The 17,471-nt window shown below is 35.1% G+C and overlaps 1 protein-coding gene across 1 annotated transcript in view; it reads right to left on the reverse strand.

Moving 5' to 3' along the window:
- The window catches only part of LOC132721091 (protein HIRA-like), a 61,470-nt gene that overhangs the window by 28,015 nt on the left and 15,984 nt on the right, over positions 1–17,471 (reverse strand). Inside the window, exons 7-10 of the mRNA XM_060705343.1 lie at positions 8,630–8,790; positions 8,106–8,273; positions 2,019–2,069; positions 1,480–1,536 (exon numbers count right to left, since the gene is read on the reverse strand). Of these exons, the coding sequence (XP_060561326.1) occupies positions 1,480–1,536; positions 2,019–2,069; positions 8,106–8,273; positions 8,630–8,790 (437 nt within the window). The remainder of the gene's footprint in view (positions 1–1,479; positions 1,537–2,018; positions 2,070–8,105; positions 8,274–8,629; positions 8,791–17,471) is intronic.

The following is a 17,471-nucleotide window of genomic DNA, read 5'->3' on the forward strand; positions in this document are numbered from 1 at the left end:
GAGGCATGTGAAATAGCTTCCTGCTTAATAAAAGCCCTTTTTTATTTGCCAGAGTGGTAATGTCATTAAGTCATTATTTTTCAGATTCATACGGGGGCCAAACAGAAATTAATTCGTAGCTGCGTGTCTTCTTTTATATCATCGCAAGCTCCAAATTTAAGATTGATCATCACAAATTTCTTGTATCGGGTCACACACAGACGGAGTGGCAACTTGACTCTTGAAGGGGCAAAAAAACAATTCCTGTATAATTATGTATCATTCAGTTGCAATCTCTTATATCACTGGCCAGAAAATCACAGCCAAATATTGCTGTGCCAATGAAATATAACCATGTTTTTTATTTCAAATACTTCATTAAAAACAGTGTCCGAGACTCAAAACATCCATTGACAGACAAAGAGTAAACTGGCGACAGGTGAAATGGATGCAGGTACCAAGGGAAAGCCCAAAGTCAGTATTTGTAAATTACAGCTTCAACGCAGAAGATTTTATGGAAATAGAAGTTCAAAATACAGAATCTAGACAGAAAGAAAGTATCAGTGGACAAATGGTGAACAAGATATGAAGTGATGATACCAAAACCGCCAGTTTCTATTCAAAAGAAAAATGACTTGGTAACTTTGTGTGCAAAGAAAATTATCCAAAAAGAGTTCCATAATTATAATGCCACTTAACAAAAAAACAGGAATGAAAAGGGTTATGTCACGGTGGAATTGGATGGGAATTATTCTGAATTTGACTAACAATGTAAGAGATTTTGACATAGGCATTGAGATTGATCACAGAGGAAGACTTTCAAAACATGCAATGTTATAGTTGTATCAGACATTTACTGAAAACACAAGAATTTCATATTTTTATTTGCATCATTGTAGAATAAAACTGTAACTAAATGATGCTTTTTGTTAATATTGTTGGGACAAAAAGGTACCAACTGCCATATGGTACCTTTTTTTGATATATTCGACAGCAAATGTAAAAAATCATACAATGCAAAAAGGGGCCAAGCGATCATATGGTACCTTCTTGCATTTGTCAGTCAAAATATTTATCAGTGCAAAAAGGAACCATTGCGTTTAATTGATTAATTATCACTAATTAGTAATATGTAAGCTTTCCAACTTTTTGAGCATGTACATTCAAATATTATCTAAATATATGTGAAGTTTCTTTGCCATGCTGTAAAAACCTGATTTGATATTGAACTTCAAATCTTTAAACGCGATTTTCTCGAAAACATGAAAATGTCACTTGGTACCTTTTTGCTTTAATGGGGCGATATATTTATGTTAATATATTGAATAGAAAGATAGAAGTAGTTTTTTTCTGGCATTTATTTCTATTATTTATAACACTAACATTTATGTAGCATTTCCTGACTAGTGTTACTTGTTTTTTTCTCCTTTTCAACAATTTTTTAAAACAAACCATCATTCATACCTACATGTATTTTCTTAAGATCAAAATAAAACTTACCCATACTGAGAGAGATCTGTCTCTACTGCCTATTGCACAACATGTATACTGTTGAGGCTGTCAAAAAAAGCAAAAGACATCAATTGAACCAAAAGTTCTTTTTCAAATTATCATTGTTTGATCTCTTTTCATTACGTTGGTGAATAATAAAATCTATTGTGATATTTAAAGCACTCATGCTTATCATCAAGAAAATTTTGAAAATGTATTCAAAAGTAAAATATTGTGACATGAACAAATGTAATTTACATATTGCAAACGGCACTTACTAACCACATAAATTACCAAAAAGAGGTCAAAATATGCGAAAATAGCCCTTACTGCATTAGTAACCCAGAAGAAATATGGTCTTTAATCACACATAACATGTAAATTATTCCTTGAGATTTAAATCTTTTGTATGTTTTTTTTTTTAAAATATCAGGCCATTTTATTTAAGACTGATTTTCTTGAAATATTTTGGCTCATCTGGAGGCATGCAGCTTTAGTCTTTAGAAACGATATACAAATTTCAAACTATAAAGAAAACACAGACTTACTTTTTGAGCATCTTTCTTAAATTTCTTGAACAAAATTCCTGGATTGAATCTCTGTAATATAAATAACACACTTTATAACACTATAACAGTGTAGGTAACTAATATTACGCAATTATGATTCCAATTACATAACAAGAGAGCCATGATGGCCCTGGATCGCTCCCCTGACCCATCAACCGCATCCAAGCAATGTCTTAGACAAGCATCCTGGCCAAGTTTGATGACAACTGAGTCAAACATGTGACCTCTAGTGTGTTAAAAAGGTTTTTCCATATTTGGGCAATGTGACCTAATTTTTGACCGGAGACGACCCATATTCAAACTTGACCTAAATCATCAAATCAACCTTCCTGACAAATTTCAAGAATATTTGGATGAAAACTGCAGCCACAAGAGTGTTTACAAGCTTTTTCTATTTTTAGCTCCTGTGGTCTAGTTTTTGACCGGAGATGACCCATCTTCGAACTTGACCTAGAAATCATCAAAACAACCTTCTTGACAAATTTCCAGGATATTTGAATCAAAACTGCAGCCGCTAGAGTGTTAACAAGCTTTTTCTATTTTTAGAATCTGTGACCTAGTTTTTGACCGGAGATGACCCATCTTCGAACTTGACCTAGAAATCATCAAAACAACCTTCCTGACTAATTTCAAGAATATTTGGATGAAAACTGCAGTCACTAGAGTGTCAACAAGCTTTTTTAATTTTTAGCTCCTGTGACCTAGTTTTTTGACCGGAGATAACCCATCTTTGAACCTGACCTAGAAATCATCAAAACAACCATCCTGACTAATTTTGGGAATATTTGGATGAAAACTGCAGCCACTAGAGTGTTAATAAGCTTTTTCTATTTTTAGCTCCTGTGACCTAGTTTTTGACCAGACATGACCCATCTTCAAACTTGACTTAGATATCGTCAAAACAACCTTCCTGACAAATTTCCAGAATATTTGGATGAAAACTGCAGTCACTAGAGTGTTAACAAGCTTTTTCTATTTTTAGAATCTGTGACCTAGTTTTTGACCGGACATAACCCATCTTCAAACTTGACCTAGAAATCATCAAAACAACCTTCCTGACAAATTTCCAGAATATTTGGATGAAAACTGCAGCCACTAGAATTTTAACAAGCTTTTTCTTTTTTTAGCTCCTGTGACCTAGTTTTTGACCTGACATGACCCATCTTTGAACTTAACTTAGATATCATCAAAACAACCTTCCTGACAAATTTCCAGAATATTTGGATGAAAACTGCAGCCACTAGAGTGTTAACATGCTTTTTCTATTTTTAGCTCCTGTGACCTAGTTTTTGACCGGAGATGAACCATATTCGAACTTGACCTAGAAATAATCAAAACAACCTTCCTGACAAATTTCCAGGATATTTGAATCAAAACTGCAGCCGCTAGAGTGTTAACAAGCTTTTTCTTTTTTTAGAATCTGTGACCTAGTTTTTGACCGGAGATGACCCATCTTCGAACTTGACCTAGAAATCATCAAAACAACCTTCCTGACTAATTTCAAGAATATTTGGATGAAAACTGCAGCCACTAGAGTGTCAACAAGCTTTTCTATTTTTAGCTCCTGTGACCTAGTTTTTGACCGGAGATAACCCATCTTTGAACCTGACCTAGAAATCATCAAAACAACCTTCCTGACTAATTTTGGGAATATTTGGATGAAAACTGCAGCCACTAGAGTGTTAACAAGCTTTTTCTATTTTTAGCTCCTGTGACCTAGTTTTTGACCAGACATGACCCATCTTCGAAACTTGACTTAGATATCGTCAAAACAACCTTCCTGACAAATTTCCAGAATATTTGGATGAGAACTGCAGTCACTAGAGTGTTAACAAGCTTTTTCTATTTTTAGAATCTGTGACCTAGTTTTTGACCGGACATAACCCATCTTCAAACTTGACCTAGAAATCATCAAAACAACCTTCCTGACAAATTTCCAGAATATTTGGATGAAAACTGCAGCCACTAGAATTTTAACAAGCTTTACTATTTTTAGCTCCTGTGACCTAGTTTTTGACCTGATATGACCCATCTTTGAACTTGACTTAGATATCATCAAAACAACCTTCCTGACAAATTTCCAGAATATTTGGATGAAAACTGCATCCACTAGAGTGTTAACAAGCTTTCTCTATTTTTAGCTCCTGTGACCTAGTTTTTGACCGGAGATGAACCATCTTCGAACTTGACCTAGAAATCATCAAAACAACCTTCCTGACAAATTTCCACAATATTTGGATGAAAACTGCAGCCACTAGAGTGTTTACAAGCTTTTTCTATTTTTAGCTCCTGTGGTCTAGTTTTTGACCCGAGATGACCCATCTTTCACTTGACATAGAAATCATCAAAACAACCTTCCTGACAAATTTCCAGGATATTTGAATCAAAACTGCAGCCGCTAGAGTGTTAACAAGCTTTTTCTATTTTTAGCTCCTGTGACCTAGTTTTTGACCGGACATAACCCATCTTCAAACTTGACCTAGGAATCATCATAACAACCTTCCTGACAAATTTTGGGAATATTTAGATGAAAACTGCAGCCACTAGAGTGTTAACAAGCTTTTTCTATTTTTAGCTCCTGTGACCTAGTTTTTGACCGGACATGACCCATCTTCAATTTTGACTTGGATATCATCAAAACAACCTTCCTGGCAAATTTCCAGAATATTTGGATGAGAACTGCAGTCACTAGAGTTTTAACAAGCTTTCTCTATTTTTTGCTCCTGTGACCTAGTTTTTGACCGGAGATGAACCATCTTCGAACTTGACCTAGAAATCATCAAAACAACCTTCCTGACAAGTTTCCAGAATATTTGGATGAAAACTGCAGCCACTAGAGTGTTAACAAGCTTTTTGTCTATTTATAGCTCCTGTGACCTAGTTTTTGACCGGAGATGACCCATCTTCGAACTTGATCTAGAAATCATTAAAACAACCTTTCTGACAAATTTCAAGAATATTTGAATGAATCTGCAGCCACTAGAGTGTTAACAAGCTTTTTTTTTTTGTAGTTCCTGTGACCTATTTTTTTTATCGGAGGTCACCCATGATCGAACTCATTCGAGATATTCTTTAGACAGATATTCTGACAAAGTTTCATGATGATTGAGGAATAAATGAGACTGCTAGAGTGTTAACAAACTAAATGTGGACGGACAATCATCGATCCTAAAAGCTCACCCTGAGCATGCTCAGGTGAGCTAAAAAATCTGTTACTTCTGTATCATATTATTTATATCAATTATCTAGCACAATATGTTAAAAAGTGTTTTCCCTATCACACTTTAGAGTGCATTTTGGTATCAATGGTCCATGTTGGTTCTACCACTTATATTTGCAAATTGCAGCAATCCTTAAATAGCCAATTAATATCAATTAATGTTTAAATGTATATACTTTGTATTCTGTTAATGACTATGCATTTAAATGTTCTCTATAAGAACAATTACAGGATCAGAAATTTAAAGGAACTCCAGAGGTTTTTTTCGGCATGCCGGTACTTGAAATATTTTTCTATGATTTGTGTACAATTTGACGCTGGTCTGGATCAATAGCTTGTATGCAAATATTTCCTCTCTCCTTTTTCACCAGAATTATTTATTCATATTTAGTCATGGTGCAACCTTACTCAAATTTTAAATGAGTTTCAACACCTTTCACTTCAATTGGGCTATGAATTGCACAAAAAATTCAATATTCAATTAAATTCCTTGTATATTTTTCTTTATTATCCTTTGCAGAATTTTCCATTTTATACGCTTAACTTGATTTATGTATAAGTGTCATATTTTATGTTTTTAGGCTTCTTGACCTCAATGGAGCTCCTTTAAGAAATGGAAGATGAGAGGGAAGGAGGAACAGACAAAATGAAAGGAAGGAGTCATAACTGCAGGGATAATGAGTAGGTAACAAATATGATAGATAACAAGAGGGCAATCATGGCCCTGAAATCGCTCACCTGTATATAGGCCCTTGGGGCCGGGCTAATTTTAACCTAGGGGCTTTTTTAACTTACTTGGTAGACACTCATTAGAAGATGTTTTATGATAAATATCTAAGCTCTAGCTCTTTGGGTTTTTTTAAAAGAATTTTTTTTAAAGTTTTTATTATAGACATATAAGGAAAATCAGACCCCCAGGGCGGGGCCAATTTAACCCTGGGGCTTTCATTTTAACAAGAGCTGTCACAGGAGACAGCGAAGCTCGACTAATAAAATACTGGACGCAGTAAGGAGGACAAAACTATGAAAGAAAAATCAATTATGTATAATTATGTATTAAGTTATAGTAAAAAAATAACATTGTTAACATAAATTCCAAGATCAAGGGGAATAATTCTAGAAATAGTCATGCTAGAGTTATGGACCTTGCCACACAACATTTGTGTAATGACAAGAAATATATATTTGAAGTTTTAAGTAGATACCTTAAAAAGTAAAGAAGTTATTATATTTCTTAAAGAAAATCCTAAGTTCAAAGAGAGATAAATCTGTAAATATTGCTTCAAGAGTTATGAACATTGTCACATAAAATTTAATTGATGATAAGGAATAAGTATTTGAAGTTTGAGGTAGATACCTTTAAAAATAAAAAAGTTAAAATAAAAAATAACATTTTTCTAGTAAAAAATTCTAAGTTTATTAATTCTTGCAATATTGGTGCTAGAGTTATGAACCTTGTCACATAAGATGTGGATGATGATAACGTAAATATATTTGAAGTATGAAGTTAATCCCTTTAGAAATAAATAAGTAACAGTAAAAAATAATATTTTTTATGGAAAATTCTAAGTTCAAAGGGAGATAAATCTGAAAATATTGGTGCTAGAGTTATGAACCTTGTCACATAAGATGGGGATGGTGATAACGTAAATATATTTGAAGTATGAGGTTGATCCAATAAGAAATAAAGAAGAAACAGTAAGAAATAGTATTTTTTGAGGAAAAATATTAAGTTCAAGGGGAGATAAATCTGAAAATATTGGTGCTAGAGTTATGACCCTTGTCACATAAGATGGGGATGATGATAAGGTACATATATTTGAAGTATGAGGTTCATCCCTTAAGAAATAAAGAAGTATCAGTAAAAAATATTATTTTTTAAGGAAAATTCTAAGTTCAAGGGGAGATAAATCTGAAAAATATTGGTGCTAGAGTTATGAACCTTGTCACATAAGATGTGGTTGATGATAAGGAACATATATTTGAAGTTTGAAGTTGATACCTTATGAAATGACAAAGTTATAGTGAAAAATATTTTACTGCACCAAAACTTTAATCTAAAATCTGGACGCCGACGCCGGGGCGAGTAGGACAGCTCTCCATATACTTCGTATAGTCGAGCTAAAAATTGGTAGACACTCACTAGATGATGTTTCATGCTTACTATCTAAGCTCTAACTCTTTGGGTTTTTAAAAGAAGATTTTTAAGTTTTTACTATATACATATAAAGAAATTCAATGACCCCCAACCCCCTGGGAGGGGCCAATTTTGACCCAAGGGCTTTCATTTGTACAAACTAAACTTGATAGACATTCACTAGAAAATGTTTCATGCCAAATATCTAAGCTCTAGCTCTTTGGGTTTTTTGAAAGAAGATTTTTTAAGTTTTTACTATATACATATAAGGAAAATCAATGACCCCCTGGGGCGGGGCCAATTTTGACACCAGGGCTTTTATTTGAACAAACTTGGTAACTCATAAAACAATGTTTCATGCAAAATATTTAAGCTCTACCTCTTTTGGTTTTTTAAAAGAAGATTTTTTTTCTTCTTTCGGTTGCCATGGCAACCAGAGTTCTGCATGAAATTTAATTCTTTGAACAATTTTTAAAGGTGACCTTAAAAGGACCATTCCTGTGAAGCTTGGATGAAATTGGCTTAGCGGTTTATGAGGAGATTTGTTTAAAGTAAAATTTTACGGACGCTGGACGGACGCCAGACGAAAAGCGATCACAAAAGCTCGACAGGTGAGCTAAAAAGTACACACACCCAAATTCATCATAAAATGTGATCCAGAGTATTTTGAAACAACAGAAAATAAAATTTGCACTATTAATACACATACAACAACTGTGATGGCTTTCCTATGTCCGACAAAGTCTAGAGATGTTTTCCAGCCGTCCCTCTCTACAATCTGAGCTGTTGGTCCAGAGTTGTTCATTGCATGAGCTGATACCACATAATGCCCGTCTGGTGACCAATCGCAGCGTAGAACGTGAGTCGTACCTCCGCACTAAAACATTTTATATTATCAAATATATTATACATTAAAACCACCTATAATATTATGATTAAACGGCTTTACAAGACTTTAATGGGATGTAACAACTACATTCAGCTGATGATCATTACATCCTGACCCTGCTAAATTTGTTTCAAGACTTCCCCTGCTTTTAATACAGAACAATCCATCTTCCTTTTTCAGAGGTGTTAATAACAAAAATCTAAAAGTGACAGGCAACTGTTACAGTACAGAGAATGGCCAGATACGCTGGCTAACCAAAATATTTACACTTATGACATTGGCAAGAAACTATGGCCCTTAGCATACACAGAATACATAAAATAAACACATTCATTATTACAAACCTCTTTAAATGGTTCGGTGACGATGGATTCTTGCTGCCAGTCCCGAGTCCTCCATATCCTCAGTGATTTATCATCCGATTGCGATGCCAGGTACTTGCCTACAGGGTCCCAGGTCACTCCCTTTACTAACCCTGTATGTCCCTTCAATACTGATACTTGCTCTAAAATTAACAACAATCACTTGTATTATTGCGAGGGAAAATTTGGAAAGATATTGTTTATACATTCATTACATCTAAGAATAATGAACATTAATACAGCTTTCTCTTTAAAACAAGAGACCCAAGATGGCCCTAGATGGCTTTACCTGATCCATCAAACTCATCCAAGTAATTACTTAGAAAAATGTGACCTCCAGAGTGTTAACAAGGTCTTTCCATATTTTAGCAAAGTGACCTATTTTTGGCAAAAGTTGACCTATATTTGAACTTGACCTAGAAATCATCAAAACAAGCTTGCAGACCAATTTCATGGATATTTGGATAACAACAGTAGCCGCTAGAGAGTGAATAAGATTTTTCTATTTTTAGCTCCTGTGACCTAGTTTTTCCTCAGAGATGAGTTATGTTCGAACTCCGCCAAACAATTAACTAGACAAGCATCCTGACCATGTTTGATGACAAAAGAGTAAAACATGTGACCATTAGAGCATTCATATTTGGACCTTGTGACCTAGTTTTTGACCCCAGGTGACCAATATTTGAGTTTGACCAAGAAATCATCAAAACAAACTTACAGACCAAATTTCCAGGATATTTTGATAAAAACAGTAGCCACTAAAGTGTAAACAAGATTTTTCTATTTTTGGCTCCTGTGACTTAGTTTTTGACCCAATCATCAAAACAACCTTCCTGACCAATTTCCATAATATTTAAATCAAAACTGCAGCCTCTAGAGTGTTAACAAAATTTTTATATATTTTGCTCCCGTGACCTAGTTTTTGGCCAGAGATGATCCATTTTCATTGAGATAAACATTCTGACCAAGTTTGACTATGATCCAATCAAAACTGTGACTGCTAGAGTGTTAACAACCCAAATGTTGATGATGCACTTAGTGGTCAGGTGAGCTAAAAATATTTCAGTATTTATGTATCAGTAACACCAACACTGCAAAAAGAGGACATTAATATACACTCAACCAGACTAAAACAATAAACTTTCAACTTGTGGAGAGACCATTTTCAGGAAATTTATCTGAAAAAACTTTAATTATATTTATTGTCCCTATGATTACAAGTTTCAAGGAAATGTTATAAAAATCCTTTTCAAGTTCTCATTTTCCAGTTAATATAATCCTACAATTAAATTTCTGTTTCAAAATGTTTTCAAGGAAGTTAATGTGTATAAACTATATATCTGTTGATAATATTTTTCAAGATTATTGTTAATTTTTCTAAATTATTTCTAGGAAATACTGTTAAATACAACATTCAAAGTAAGTTTAAAATTTTATTTTAAATACTTAATTTCTCATTTATACAGAACATATTATGTTAGAAAGTAGTTCAAGTAATATTTTAGACAGTGTTTTTGATTTTTGTGCCTCCCTTTCATCAATCTCAAAAAAAAAAAAAAAATTGTTTAAATGAATTATGTATTTAAATTAAAAGAAATATACATAATTAATTTTTACATTATAATGTGAGCCTCGTCATGACAAAACCAACATAATGGGTTTGCGACCAGCATGGATCCAGACCAGCCTGCGCATCCGTCCAGGCTGGTCTGGATCCATGCTGGTCGCAAACCCATTATGTTGGTTTTGTCGTGACGCGGCTCATGTATCTTTCACATTATCTTGTGGTGTCATATAAATCTAAATTTCCACATATCTAGTCAAATGAAAAGAAACCTTTTCTCTTGATCATTTTTAAGAAAATAAAATAAATTAAATAAAAAAATTCAAAGTAAGTTTAAAACTTTATTTTATATGCAAAATTTCTCATCACTATTGGCTGAATAATGTAAGAAAGTGTTGCATGATTAATTGAATGCGTGTTAAATTTTAGTGTCTTTCTTATATCAAAATTCTAAAAACAAATATTCAAATTTATGTAATAGAGAAGGAAAATACCACAACCAAATAGCGAGAAAAATATGCAATAACCGATAACTACCCGATATTTTGTATCTTATGTTTCCTAATGTCCAGATTCAGGCTCTCCTGTTCTGTTCTGTTCTAGGACTTAAAGGACAAATAAGTAACAAGTAGAAGTATGTGATAAAATTAATTTGACTGCTGACTGAAACAATTTTCTCTTTTACTAATATATTACAGAATGTTTCAAGAACCTGACTACAGAGAAAACTTATCATTGATGTTATCAGAGGTTTTACATGACATTGGTGTCAATGAAAGAATTGTGATGAGAAGGAGAAGAGAATTCATGCTGGAAGAGACTATGAGTAATATCAGGTGCAGGTTAACTGATCTAAATATAACTCAATATTATCTAGGGAGTCAAAGTGAAGGTACAACTACTTTAGGACTTCATTCAGACATTGATTTACTAGGCTGTTTGCATAGAGACAATATAATACAAGACTGGTCAGAGTGGGAACCTGACAAGAGAAACTACCTCATGATACAGGATGAGAACACTACCCCTGGGTATTGTTTCTTACAACTACTAAGAAATGATGAACCTCTTCCTGCCACTGTCACTCCTTGTAGACATTATATTACTGATAGAAGAGGAAGAATATTGTATAAAAACACGATGATAAATGAATTGCTTGAGGGTGCTCAGCAGCATGGACCATCTATTGCTACACAAGGAGGACCTGGACATTATGATGTAGACAGAGTGTACGCTTTACCATGTAAATCATGGCCTCAATCAGCATCAGGTTGGTTAGATAGACAAGGTATTGGCAGATGGCCAACACAAGAAATGAGAAGATATGCAGTCAGGACTAAGTGTTTTGTTGTTTACACTGGAAGTAAGGTCAGTGAATATCCTGAACTGGAATATAGAATTTCAACCTCATTGGCAGAAAGATTTTGTATGTTAAATCTTAATATAACACAAATAAGGTGCTATGTACTATTGAAAATGATTCTCAAGTCCTTCCTTAATCCTCAAGATGAAATCAACATTTCAAGTTTCATGTGCAAAACAGTTTTATTACACTGTATAGAAAACACAGAGTCAGGAATATGGAAAGATAACAATTTACTTACATGTTTAACATACTGCTTATTGAAATTACACAGTTGTGTACAAAATGACTGTTGTTCACATTTCATTATAACAGAAAATAATTTGATGGCAGGGCAATTTACAGCTGAGACAAAACATGAACTTTCAAAAAATATTTGTGATTTTATACAGAATGATAGACAAAGGTTACTTAGTATTGATATTGATAATCTTGGTCATAGACTTCAAGTTAAACTGAACAGGGTACTACATGGAATTTACTGTTTTCTTTCTTCTCTTCAAACACAAAAACTTGTTACGATGTTTGTTATAGTAGAATTAGCAAATAACATAAGTGGTAAGCATAAGATTATTTTAAAACATTTCCTCAATAAAAACATTAGAACAATAAAACAACATGTAGGTAAACTAATGACCTTCAGTGACAATGGTAATAGATTAGAACATGCTGCATTCAAACTTCTAGCACCTTTTGTTTTTACCACATACGGATCAATCCTAGCATCATCCAGCATTGGTGAAAATAATCAAGTGTCACCTCAAGCATTGGTTTGGCTATCAGCTGGTTTAAACTCAGATATCTCATCTAGCAGACTTAAATTGGCTTCAGTGTTTTACAGTACAGGAGATATGGAGAGAGCTGAACAAATTCTGAGACACACAGAACAACAATATTTTTCCTATCCTGTTTTACCTATCTGTGCCTGTCATAATCAGCTCCAAGAAACAGTAACAGCAGAATTAATTAGGGTATGTAGTGAACAAAGTGAGGACTGTATAAAACATATTACATCATTTTGTGTCAGATTTATACAGGAAGAGATCAACTGTGTTCCTCATGAACTACAATATGAAATGTTCAGATCTACACAAGATGACATGATACACAGACATCGACTAAAGGACTGTTGGATGGACTGGGCTGTAGTTGATTCTCTACCTTTCTTGTACTTCCTACAATACAAGATCTATCGCCATCTACAAAGACATCAAGATCAACAACAAGCACTTTGTAAACTTATAAGAATCATAGAAACAGATGAAGATCTTGGACATAGAGAAACAGCTCTCAACATTTTAGGACAATGTATGGAACAAGAAAACAGACCTCAACAAGCATTAAAGTGCTATATGCTTTCTCTTCAACAAAGGGCAAAGAACAATGTAGCAAATATCCATATATGTAAGCTCCTTTCTGGCTTACTGGTTAGCCAATAAACTTGGATAATAAAACAAGAGGGCCATGATGGCCCTGAAGTCGCTCACCTGTATATAGGCCCCCAGAGCGGGGCCAGTTTAAACCCCAGGGCTTTTATTTGAACAAACTTGGTTGACATCCATTAGAAGATATTTCATGCTAAACATCTACGGTCTAGCTTGTTGAGTTTTAAAAAAAAAGATTTTTTAAGTTTTAACTATACACATATAGTTAAAAGCAATGAAACCCCTAGGTCGGGGTCAGTTTTGACCCCAGGGCTTTTATTTGAACAAACTTTGAAGACACTCACTAGAACATGTTTCATGCTTAATATCTAAACTCTAGCTATTTGGTTTTTTTTTAAAGAAGACTTTGAAGTTTTTGCTATACACATATAAGGAAAATCGATGTCCCCCGGGGCAGGGCCAATTTTGACCCTAGGGCTTTTATTTGAACAAACTTTGAAGACACTAACCGGAAGATGTTTCATGCTTAATATCTTAACTCTAGCTATTTGGGTTTTTTCAAAGAAGATTTTTAAGTTTTTGCTATACACATAAATAAAATCAATGACCCCTGGGGCGGGGCCAATTTTGACCCAAGGGCTTTTATTTGAACAAACTTTGTAGACACTCACAAGAAGAGGTTTCATGCTTAGTATCTAAACTCTAGCTATTTGGTTTTTTTTCAAAGAAGATTTTTTTTTAAAGTTTTTGCTTTACACATATAAGGAAAATCAATGACCCCCGGGGCAGGGCAAATTTTGACCCCAGGGCTCTTATTATGCCCCCATTTTGAAAAAAAGGGGGTATATTGCTTTGCACTTGTCGGTCCGTCGGTCCGTAGACCAAATGGTTTCCGAGTGATAACTAAAGAACCCTTAGGCCTAGGAACTTCAAACTTGGTATGGTGATTGGTCATGACCAGTAGATGACCCCTATTGATTTTGGGGTCAAGGGGTCAAAGGTCAAGGTCACATTGACCTTGAACGCAAAAACGGTTTCCGATCAATAACTAAAGAACCTTAAGGCCTAGGAACTTCAAACTTGGTATGGTGATTGGTCATGACCAGTAGATGACCCCTATTGATTTTGGGGTCAAGGGGTCAAAGGTCAAGGTCACATTGACCTTGAAAGCAAAAAACGGTTTCCGATCAATAACTAAAGAACCTTAAAGGCCTAGGAACTTCAAACTTGGTATGGTGATTGGTCATGACCAGTAGATGACCCCCTATTGATTTTGGAGTCAAGGGGTCAAAGGTCAAGGTCACATTGACCTTGAAAGCAAAAATGGTTTCCGATCAATAACTAAAGAACCTTAAGGCCTAGGAACTTCAAACTTGGTATGGTAATTGGTCATGACCAGTAGATGACCCCTATTTATTTTGGGGTCAAGGGGTCAAAGGTCAAGGTCACATTGACCTTGAAAGCAAAAACGGTTTCCGATCAATAACTAAAGAACCTTAAGGCCTAGGAACTTCAAACTTGGTATGGTGATTGGTCATGACCAGTAGATGACCCCTATTGATTTTGGAGTCAAGGGGTCAAAGGTCAAGGTCACATTGACCTTGAAAGCAAAAATGGTTTCCGATCAATAACTAAAGAACCTTAAGGCCTAGGAACTTCAAACTTGGTATGGTAATTGGTCATGACCAGTAGATGACCCCTACTTATTTTGGGGTCAAGGGGTCAAAGGTCAAGGTCACATTGACCTTGAAAGCAAAAACGGTTTCCGATCAATAACTAAAGAACCTTAAGGCCTAGGAACTTCGAACTTGGTATGGTGATTGGTCATGATCAGTAGATGACCCCTATTGATTTTGGGGTCAAGGGGTCAAAGGTCAAGGTCACATTGACCTTGTAAGCAAAAATGGTTTCTGATCAATAACTAAAGAACCTTAAGGCCTAGGAACTTTAAACTTGGTATGGTGATTGGTCATGATCAGTAGATGACCCCTATTGATTTTGGGGTCAAGGGGTCAAAGGTCAAGGTCACATTGACCTTGTAGGTAAAAACGGTTTCCGATCAATAACTAAAGAACCTTAAGGCCTAGGAACTTCAAACTTGGTATGGTGATTGGTTATGACCAATCAGATGACCCCTATTGATTTTGGCGTTAAGGGGTCAAAGGTCAAGGTCACATTGACCTTGTAGGTAAAGCGGTTTCCGATCAATAATGAAAGAACCCTTAGGCCTAGGGACTTCAAACTTGAGATGTTGATTGGTCATGATCAGTAGATGACCCCTATTGATTTTGGGGTCTAGGGGTCAAAGGTCAAGGTCACATTGACCTCTTAGGTAAAAACAGTTTCCGATCAATAACTAAACAACCCTTAGGCCTAGGAACTTCAAACTTGGTATGGTGATTGGTCATGACCAGCAGATGACCCCTTTTGATTTTGGGGTTAAGGGGTTAAAGGGCAAGGTCACATTGACCTTGTAGGTAAAAATGCATTCCGATCAATAACTTAAGAACCCTTATGCCTAGGAACTTCAAACTTGGTATGGTGATTGTTCATGACCAGCAGATGACCTATTGATTTTGGGGTCAAGGGGTCAAAGGTCAAGGTCACATTGACCTTGTAGGTAAAAACAGTTTCCGATCAATTAACTAAAAACGCTTAGGCCTAGGAACTTCAAACTTGGTGTGATGATTGGTCATGACCAGCAGATGACCCCTATTGAGTTTTAGATGAAGGGGTCAAAGGTCAAGGTCACATTGACCTTTTAAGTAAAAACGGTTTCTGATCAATAACTCAAGAACGCTTAGGCCTAGGAACCTTGAAACTTGGTATGGTGATTTGTCATGACCAGCAGATTACTCCTATTGATTTTGGGATCAAGGGGTCAAAGGTCAAGGTCACAATGACCTTGTAAGTAAAAACGGTTTCTGATCAATAACTAAAGAACGCTTCGGCCTAGAAACTTCAAACTTGGCATGGTGATTGGTCATGACCAGCAGATGACCCCTATTGATTTTGGGGTCAAAGGTCAAGGTCACATTGACCTTGTATGTTAAAACGGTTTCCGATCAATAATAAGAGAACCCTTAGGCCTAAGAACTTCAAACTTGGCATGGTGATTGGTCATGACCAGCAGATGACCCCTATTGATTTTGGGGTCAAGGGGTCAAAGGTCAAGGTCACATTGACCTTGTAGGTAAAAACGGTTTCTGATCAATTTACTAAAAACGCCTAGGCCTAGGAACTTCAAACTTTGTATGATGATTGGTCGTGACCAGCAGATGACCCCTATTGAGTTTTGGGTCAAAGGTCAAGGTCATGACCAGTAGATACTTTATAACCCTTATTAATTGTTTGATCACTGGGTCAGAAGTCATGCATAATAACCTTATCACATGACTAATTGGCTGCTGATAGGGGGCATACATGTTTTACAAACATATCTTGTTTGAACAAATTTGGTAGACACCCATTAGAACATGTTTCATGCTAAATATCTTAGCTCTCGCTCTTTGGGTTTTTACTATATGCATATAGGGAAAATCAATGACCCCCCGGGCGGGGCCAATTTTGACCCCAGGGCTTTTATTTGAACAAACTTGATAGACACTCACTAGAAGATGTTTCATGCCAAATATCTAAGCTCTACCTCTTTGGGTTTTTTAAAAGAAGATATTTTAAGTTTTTTCTATCAGTTGCCATGGCAACCAGAGTTCTGCATGGAATTAAATTCTTTGAACAATTTTAAAAGGTGACCACCAAAGGAACATTCCTGTGAAGTTTGGATAAATTGGCTCAGCGGTTTATGAGGAGATGTCATTTAAAGTAAAAGTTTACGGACGCCAGACGGACGGATGCCAGACGCCGGATGAAAAGCGATCACAAAAGCTCACCCTGTCACTTTGTGACAGGTGAGCTAAAAAAAAGTATGGAGACTTTAATTTTCAATGATATCAAACAGCTAAAACGACAAAATGTAGGCCTGTCGTTACACTTTTATCACATATTATTTTGAAATACCATTAAACATGTTAAATTGATTGAATGATTCCAACTTCATTGACTTTGAATATCTGACTTTACATTTGAGAAGTAAGAGCATCTTGTGTAGAGGACCAGTATTGCTCATGAAAATGTATTTTAAATTTTGGTTTATAAGGTGAATTTTTTTCCAAGCTTTTTTATACAGTAATCAAAACAGTTTTAGCTAGTATTCTATTGTTGGCAATATTTATATTATTGGCAGTTATTATTATAAGTATTGTTTTATAAATGTACCTTGTATAATAGTCTAGTGTTTATTTTATATATATACCCTACATATAAAATGACCCTGTTTAAGGCGACAACAGACACTTTCCCTGGTACTACCATAAATGTCATTTAAACCAACTTATTTTAGTTACAAGTGTTACTGATTTAAACTTTGTGCATAAATGTCTTTGATCATCTTAAAAAATAACATATTTGAAAAAAAAAATGCCTTTGTAAATAATTGATGATGAACAAAAATTC

Source organism: Ruditapes philippinarum, unplaced genomic scaffold (assembly GCF_026571515.1).
Source record: "Ruditapes philippinarum isolate M1 unplaced genomic scaffold, ASM2657151v2 ctg2733_1_1_1_1, whole genome shotgun sequence".
Lineage (NCBI taxonomy): Eukaryota > Metazoa > Mollusca > Bivalvia > Venerida > Veneridae > Ruditapes > Ruditapes philippinarum.